Source organism: Columba livia, chromosome 2 (genome assembly GCF_036013475.1).
Source record: "Columba livia isolate bColLiv1 breed racing homer chromosome 2, bColLiv1.pat.W.v2, whole genome shotgun sequence".
Classification (NCBI taxonomy): Eukaryota; Metazoa; Chordata; class Aves; order Columbiformes; family Columbidae; genus Columba; species Columba livia.
Window position 1 is genome coordinate 44,624,966 of NC_088603.1, and position 8,870 is coordinate 44,633,835.

The window sequence follows — 8,870 nt, forward strand, 5'->3', positions numbered from 1 at the left end:
CCAGGTCCTGCCATGAATTACATGACTTACTGCTGGACCAAAAGTGGGCTTGACAGTTGCCAGAAGGTTGGCGTGGTAATAGCCCACTTACCAGCGGCAGAGTGGAAGGCTCTCCTCCCATCGCGCCAACATGAGACCCCGCTAAGAGGACCTTCCCGGAGAAGGACAGGGTCCGTGCTCACAGCAAGGGGTCGTGGGCAGAGGCTTGTGCCCAGAGGGCAAGGCAGCCTGTGCTGGACAATGTCTTACGCAGTGGAAAATAGCCCCAAGGGCTGCATTTGGGGAGGAGGGGGGAAGTTACTGGGAAGTGTGAAGCTTGGTCTAATGATGGTATCCTGATGTGGGGTTATTGTTTGAAGATGGAAAATACAAGTAGTTCAGATTTCATTACGGAACTGTCAGTGATTTTTGTGGTTTTGGAAAGATAAAGTCTGTGACAGCAACAAAATGCCACATGTCAGTCAGAGTCTTGGCAGTGGATTACAACTCTCACTGGAACACAGAACTGGAAATTCCAAAACTCTGCAGTGTGTTTTGTCCTCCTGTGTGCAAACGTTGTACAACATAAGAGTGAAATGTGTTACAACTTAATTGATTGCTACTATGTGTTTGTAGATTGTATATCATAGAAATCTACAAATCTGCTACCCCTTGCTGCAGCAAAAGGGGAGTGCAGGGAAGTACAAACGAGAGTGCACGACAAAAAGAATAAAAAGAGGGTGAGAAATGGAGTCTTTCTATGAGAAGTATGACATGTGGGGAGGTCCATCTTTTTAAATCTGTTATTTATGGTCAAAATTGCAAAATCTTACTGAACACAGCACAGTGGTCGTTGGTTTTTACTGGTAGAACACAATGTATTTATCTCCTAATTCAGAGAATGCAGTTGAGGCCATAGACAATGAAACACTAGCTCCTTTACTTCATCGTTTGATGCAAATACATTATTGAAAGTTTATGATGTATTTCTTCAGCACTTAACAAGAAATAAATTGAACAGCTGCATTTGGAATCACAGAACTCTCCATTTAACATATTGGCTTTCCCCCCCATCCCTTTTTTCTTTCTTTTTTTCCCTCCAGGTGCTCAATACTTGCGTGCAGTGCCTACGTGGCTCTGGCTTTGGGTGATAACCTTATGGCATTGAATCACGCAGATAAACTTCTTCAGCAACCAAAGCTGTCAGGGTCTCTTAAGTAAGTCTGATTTGGTCATTTCTTCTTTCTCAGCCCTGCTTTTTGCTGGTAAGTTCTGAGTTGAAGCTTCCAATGTCTGTAGCTGCTTGCCAATTCTGTATCTGATCCAAAGAGTTGCTTGGCCTGCTTCTGTTCTTGTTGAAGCCCTGACTAAGTGTTCATTGACCCACAGGAACGTGAGTCCCCTCGTTTGTGTACAAATTCCATGTAATTTGGACTCTATCGCTGCTTTTGGTGCTGTTTGTTAATCTCCAGCTATGGGTCCCATGCAGGACCATCCGTTCTCTGTTCTGATGTGCTGTGGGGCTGCCCATGCTCTTGTTGGCACAGCAGGAGGGCCATGAATGAGCAGCTGGGGGTGGACAATGTCAGCCCAAGCCAGCGTGCTGCTGAAAGCTTGTGGAACTACAGCCTTGGCAGGGAAAGTGTGCTCAGTCAGTAGGGAACCGCTCTTGGGGGTGCCAAATTGTCTCTCCACCCGCTACTGTTGCTTATATAGGTTCTGGTTTTGAGTTTCTCTTCTTCAGTTCTTTATTTGGTACTGTATTTTTTTGGAGAGATACTCAAAGCTTATTCTGTTTCTGCAGTTCTCAATAAAAAAATAAAAGCAGCTTTAGCCCCATCCTTTTGACCTTGTTTGTACATCTAATTCCTATGTCATACAGAAGATAAAAAATAGCAGAGGTTTTTATGGTAAAAATGATCTTTTTCAGAACTGGTAAGGTATTGTAGAAAGCAAGCTCATTTGTACTTATTTGTATATGCTGGCAGCATACTCTAAAGTGGTCAGTGCCAGTTAAATTCTTTGGCTCACATGCTTCGAGCTACTGCAGAAGCTCATCTTTTTGCACAGTCATTGTATAAGCAAGATTTTGGAGGAGTTTGCAAGGTAACACAGTTTTGTGCAGGCGGTGTTACCATCATGTAATGCAGGTGACAGTTTTTTGCAAAGGCAGAGTACTATGTATCTTGTCTCAGGAAACTAGGATTTTGTATGGATTGGGAGCATTGTACTGTTCCTGTTTTCTAAAGTGAAATAAATTGCATGTAGAAAGTTATGTTTGCTGTATCAGATCTAAATTGCAGCAGTTACTTTGGATGATTGGCTAATATTTTACCTGATGTTTTGTAATTCATTACAACCAACTACACGGTCAGTTTGGAGTGTACTGTATACAGCTGCTTAGAACAAGTGTGAAGTTTTCATTCAACTTTTGCTTCAGGTTAAATATTTGCAAACTAACTACACTCTCGATTTGACAGGATTCCTTCTTTTCCAAAGTTGAAAAGGAAAGCTTGCTTAATTCTTTTGCAAAACCTGCAGTTGGAAAGGTGTTTGTGCCCCACGGACAGGCCTGTATAGCTGCTGTCCTTAGACATGCAGCTATCTCACAGAATTAGTTTGACTTTTATTGAATGTCAAGTCACTTAACGCCTCAAATTATACATGTATCCAGATCCCAGGGTAGTTTTTTAAGTATTTCTTTTTTAATTCTCAGAGATAAAACCATACCAAGGTACTGTCTTTCTGGAATGGCAATTCCTGTGCATGAATTGATTGTCATTACAGGTGTAGATTTTTTTCACAACATCAGTGCCTAAAAGCATTCATGGCAGAACTGAGTATTATGACAACACTTCATAAGCAAGCTAGCATCCATGCAAGTGTTTCAAGTAACAGTTTTCATGTGCTTGTGTTAAAAACTGCATTCAGTTTGTCTTGCATAACAAATTGAGGGGGTTGGTACACTGACATTTGTACCTACCCCTTTGCTGTTGCAGGTTTCTTGGGCATTTGTATGCAGCAGAAGCTCTCATCTCTCTAGACAGAATATCTGATGCCATCACTCACTTGAACCCCGAGAACGTCACTGATGTTTCCCTCGGGATCTCTTCAAATGAGCAGGATCAAGGTTAATGAATCCATACTTCATTAGAACTGGTTATGCTTTCAGCTGTCTTCCTGCTATAAATTTCTATATACAAACATAATGATGGTTAAGACACCTTGTTTTAAGACTGTAGGTTGCTTGGGTTTTTTTGTTTGTGTGTTTATTGTTGTGGTTTTCTTTTCTTGGCTTTAGTTCCTACTTTGTGTTTGGTTTGTCTTATGCATGTTTGTCATTCCTTTGAAGTGCCTAGTTCTGTAACATAAATACAACTGTGTATTGTAGCGTTCTGGCTTGTTTGAAGGTAACTTTTGAAAGCTGCTTTTGCTAAATATGCAATTATGGTGAAGTTTGGGCTTCATACCTTCCCTTCCAGCTTTTTAGTCTCTAAACCAGCTTTGGAGTACCAGTGAAGTGTACTTACTGCATTTAGTGAAAGAGATGAGTGGGGAGAATTTAGTCAATCTGTATCTTAATCTTCTTGCAGTGCTTCCAGTTGGCAGTGAGTGTGTTCTGTTACAGGAAAACACTTCAGAGCCCATCTGTATAGTTAACTCTGATTTCAGTGATATGTCTTCAGTTTAAACTTCACTGTACTCATTTGCAAAGCTAAAAGGAGAACATTAAAGATAGGAAGTCTTAAGTGGCATAAGCTCTTGAGCAGACTACTGTGTTGTCCCTCTTTAATGTCAGACCGTGAAGAAAAAAGTAAATTTTATCTTTTAAAGCTTATCACAAAAATAGTACAAAAAGCTCATGGCTGATGATGGGTTTTGTGGCTTTTTTCTTTGTAGGTTCTGACAAAGGAGAGAATGAAGCAATGGAATCTTGTAAGTACCAGCCACCGCGTTCATTGGAGTACAGGAACTTATTTGGCCTATTTGGAATAAAAGTGCAAGAAAAAAAAAACGATGTGTTTTTGGTTTCTTTAATTGCAGCTGGCAAACAGACCCCACAGTGCTATCCTAGTTCAGTCACATCGGCACGAACAATGATGTTGTTTAACCTCGGAAGTGCTTACTGCTTGAGGAGTGAATATGACAAAGCTCGAAAGTGTCTTCATCAGGTATGAAAAACAAAGCTTGAGACGGTTTTAGGAACAAATCTACTTCCTTCCTCAAATGCATTGTTGAGCTGCAAATTGAAACAGCAGTCTTCCACATTTCTTCTTAGTAGTTGTGTAGGTGAATAGGTTCAAATTCTGTGAAGTTCTCAACTGCTTAAGGCAGTTGTCTTGCTATTTTTCCTCCTGAAGCTGCTTAGGATTGGGCAGGTGTCTGTGCTTGGACTTTATAGCACAAGTGTAAAGCCCAAAGGAGTCCAAGGCCATCTGTGGATGTAAAGTATAGTAGGTGTCTCCATCTACAGTAAACTCCTTGACTTCATAACTGAAGAATATTTCTAAATGGAAAGCTAATAAACAATCCTTGGAGCAGTGGAGGTTACTTTCTTCACCTGTCATCTCATCAGGAACCATCTCATCAGGAGCCCACCGTAGATTGGCCCAAGAATTACAGACTCCTATTAACACAAGTATACAGCAGATGGTGCTGCTAATTAGTGTGAAGCAATCTTGCAAGGCAGATAATCTTTCAGTCTCTCCTTGCATGCATAATTAGTTTGAAAAAATTAATTTGAAAAAGCTGATCTTAGTTTATTAATTGGGGTTTATTTTGTTAGCTAAGATGGCAGTAACAATCTTGTCAAGTGGCACTTTCTTTGAGCTGGATGTTTCTCTTAAGCACTTTTCTCCTGTCTCTCCTTTTTCAATAAGGCTGCTTCGCTGATCCACCCCAAAGAGATCCCTCCAGAGGCTATTTTGCTGGCTGTCTATCTTGAATTACAGAATGGTAAGGAGTTGTTTGTTTGGTTTTTTTGTTGTGTGTTTTTGGTTTGTGTTTGGTGGGGTTTTTTTCCCAACATTAGAAACCCTAATTTAACATGTAAGCTGCAAATGTGATTTGGTACTTTTAACATTTTAGGGTTTTTTTTCCTTGAAGTTTGCAGCTAACCCTCATAGGCAAAATGTTAGAACAAATTCTTCAGTTCCGTGACCTAGATTTGGGATACAAGGAGAGGAAGGCGGTACTCATCATTTCTAGTCTTTATAGAGTTGTGCCAACATTTGGAATAACACCCTTTAGGCCCCATCTCCATTTTACACTGCTATGGACCCCTGTATCCGCACCTTCATTTCCATTGTTTATTGCCATCCTTATACACTCCAGAAGTCCGCAAAGTTCATCCTCTGGGCTGAAATCTTATACCTTTTGCCCAGAAATCAGTAGTTGTTGACAGGCTTAGGAAAACCCTTGATGAGGTTTATAGTATGAAGAGAGCTTGAAAGGCTTTTTAATGAAAAAACCTGCAATCCAGGTTTCCCAAAGCAGCTGTGTCAAGGCCTGTGTAGCAAGTATTGTAACACAGCTTTGCAATATCTGTAACTCTGTCTTCCAAACCCCTTCCTTTGAAGGTTCACTGTGTCTGCATGGAAAAAATTCTCTACAAAATGGGTAACTGGAAAGATTGGACTCGAGTTCTGCAGCATGAGCAGACTGGTGCAGCTGCCGTGGTTGCAGACCTGTGCCCCTTGGGCCTTAATATCTGAGTGTTGTGAAATGCTCGGTGTGCTTGTTCCCCTCCAGTTGTCCTGTGCTGCTGGCAGAGGACTTACTTGAGCATTTGTATTGAGAATGGAGACTTCTACAAAGCTTTGCTTAGAAACATCTTTAAAAGTTGGAATTTTGGAAACCTTTCTTTCGGCAGCAAAGTAGTAGAGAGCAGAAGGGAGTAGAAAATGGGATTTAAGTCTCTTACTCCCTTCTAGAGGAGCTAAAACCTTTTTTTTTTGTTATATAAATGGCAACAAAAAGATGCATCTCTTTGGAAACTAAAACTTTAGTGAAATAAAAGTATTTGATAAGAGGGAAAAATAATAGTATTTTCAGAACTTAGTTTTCTCCCACAATGTTATAGGTTTAATTTTTAGCAAAGAATAAGTTTTGTTTAAATTGGTATTTATTTGATGGGCCATGCATACAGTTGAAAATCAGATTTCTTCTTTTTAAAACATGTTTTATATAGACCCTTGACAGTTGCATTACCGTCTGTGATGTCCCATTTCGTGGGGATTTTGTGTGAGACCTAGAGTCTTGCTACACGGATGAGAAAAGAGGTGCCCTTCAGGAATGCAGAAGGTGCTCTGGCATTTTCCAGCTCTGAGATAAAAGGTCAATGTCTCCAGCTATTTGTTTAATCCAGAGTTGTCTTGTAGGTAACACACAGCTGGCACTGCAGATCATCAAGAGAAATCAGCTTCTCCCTTCTGTGAAAACACTCTCGGACGTGCGGAAGAAGCCTGTTTTCCAGCCAGTCCACTCGATCCAGCCCATTCAGATGCCAGCTTTCACCGCTGTGCAAAGGAAGTGAGGTTGTGCTTCAACCTGCTGCTGCCCTGCCTCTGAGGGCTTGGGATTTTGTATATTTTTTTTAACCTAGGACACCTGCATACCCCAATTGCTGGAGTGTGTTCGTTTCTGTAAATTTTTAATAAAACACATAAATGAAAAGGTATGCTTGGATGTGTTTATGAAATAACTTCTATGAAGGGAGGTTGGTACCTGTTTTGAATGCGAGTGGCAGCTTATTTACCAAAAAGAAGTGGTTAACCAAGTGTGTAATTCTGTTATTTTTGAAGAGGATATAATGGAGGGAAGTGACTGGAAGTGACCCATTTACCTGAAGGCCTGCTGTGCTGTGTATGATCTATGGCTGCTGGGTTTTGACACATTATGAGCAATGGGTTTGTATTTCTCAAAGAGGCTTTTGCCCAACTGTGCCATGTTGATGTAGCTACTGTCCCCTGTCCTGCAGCAGCTGGGAGTTGAAGGTTCCCCTGCCCTACAGCATGGGGCAGGTGTACAGATGGGCAAAATAAGCAGGTGAATGACCTTAAGTTACAAGGAAAGGAATATTGTGTATTTTGTTGTAGGGTTTTCTTTTTGTTGTTTTGTTGGTCTCTGTTGTTGTTTTCCTACAGGTCTTAGCCAAAGGTGTAAGGCATTTGTGTTCTGCCTGCCCCTCCCAAGTTTCCAGTTGTCTCCTTATTATGATTAAGTGGAAATAGCACATCTCTAGTGTTAATAGGGCAAGACCCCAACGTTAGCTGTGGCTTTCAAATAATCTTTCTCTTTTCCTTAAAAGTTAGCAGGTCACAGGATTGAAGAGATTGTGGTAGGAGATGCTTAGACCCTTAACAGCCCCAGATGTTGTGCTGCAGTCCACTGACAAGCTGTAGTCACTTGTCATTTAGTTGTTATATAATTAGTACATACCGCCCTTTGCAAAAAGCCAGTCTGTGCCCCTTTTTCATTTTTGTGGTCAAGAGGATAGAGGATGAGCCAGTTACGGCAACCTCCTGGGGCCACGGTACAGCTGTTGTCTTGGGAGATGCTGCACTAGGAAGTGAGGGGGGTTGGTTTGGGTTTTTTTGGTGGTGGTGGTTTTTTCTTTCCTTTGCCCTAGTTTTCCTTTGTCCTAAAGGAAGGTGTAATGGTGGGGGTATACAGGGCAAGAGTGCTGTGCTTTAAGAAAAAGGATGAGTAGTTTGTGGGTTTTTTTTTTTTTGGGGGGGGGGGGGGGGGGGTGTTTGTTTTTTAAAGCAGTTTCTACTTCAAAGGAATACTCTCTTTTATAAAAAAGTTCTGCCTTTTAGCTCAAACTCCAAGGCTGTAAGACAGCAGCATGAGGCAAGGACCCTCTGGTCACTTACAGTAGGCCTAGGAAAAGAGATGAGCCATTCTGCCCTGGGACTGCACCCTATCACATTAATCAGAGCCCAGCACAGAACACAGGCACCTCACCTAATTTCCACTCCCTGGCCCTTTCATGCCATTCCAGCTGTTCTGAGACTTTGCCCAGATAATCTTGAGGCTAGAGCTGGGATAACACCTTATCTCCCTGTGCTGCTGGCACTGTACTTTGCCTCCAGCCACCAGAAAGAAGGTCACTTTTCCAAGCAGTCATTTAGGGATGCAGGTCCTGCAAGTTCTGCTTCTCAGAAATGTGAGCAGGAGAGGGGAGGCAGCAGGACAGTCCTGGGTTTGCCCCCAAGATCTTGAACAAACAAGCAACAACTGACAGAAGAACAATAGTAAGTTGTTTAAACAACGTGCAAGGTGTAGAATGAGCACAAGCATGCAGCTATCCATCATGAAGCAGTGCAGCAGAAAGCTTGAATTACTACTGATCCATCTTCTGCTAGTTAACTGGCTTGTCTACTTTTCAAGGCTTTTGGAGTAACGACTGACTTCTTCCATGACTGACTTTTTCAATAACTTTTCTGTTGATGGAGAAGGTGGCACCCCTCTCTCTTCAGGTAGGAGCAGGCAGTTTAAAAATAATTAGGAATAAGAAAAAAAGGCACAAAACAGGAAAGAGTGGGTAGAGATCACCTTTCTGAAAGAAGGGAGCTGATACATCCCTCAAGTCAAAGTAGATTGACTGATTAAATACAAAAAAGTTAAAGATGCTCCCTGTGTGGTCCTGGGCCCTGAATAGAGATTCTTCTTCCCTGCCCTTCCCCCCCACCCCCTCCAGGAATGCAGGACATTCACATGCAAAAGATGCTAATGCTTTGCTCCAGCAGCTCCCACCTCCACCCAGAGGCACCCAGGGCTCCATGGAAGATGCAGCTGTTGTCCCCCAGCCCCTGGACCTCTTATCGCAGCTGCATTTGCATGGGAGCAGCAGCGCTCAGCCCCAGCAGTGACTGAAGCCTCCCCTA

At 42.1% G+C, this 8,870-nt stretch overlaps 1 protein-coding gene across 2 annotated transcripts in view; it reads left to right on the forward strand.

Annotated features, from left to right (window-relative positions):
* Positions 1-6,654, forward strand: part of CNOT10 (CCR4-NOT transcription complex subunit 10) — a 55,311-nt gene extending 48,657 nt beyond the window's left edge. For both annotated transcript variants that reach the window (XM_065051619.1, XM_065051618.1), the window contains 6 exons: positions 1,083-1,196; positions 2,979-3,109; positions 3,880-3,915; positions 4,024-4,151; positions 4,860-4,935; positions 6,360-6,654. In XM_065051619.1, the coding sequence (XP_064907691.1) occupies positions 1,083-1,196; positions 2,979-3,109; positions 3,880-3,915; positions 4,024-4,151; positions 4,860-4,935; positions 6,360-6,514 (640 nt within the window). In that variant the 3' untranslated portion in view covers positions 6,515-6,654. The remainder of the gene's footprint in view (positions 1-1,082; positions 1,197-2,978; positions 3,110-3,879; positions 3,916-4,023; positions 4,152-4,859; positions 4,936-6,359) is intronic.
* Positions 6,655-8,870: the final 2,216 nt, after the last annotated feature.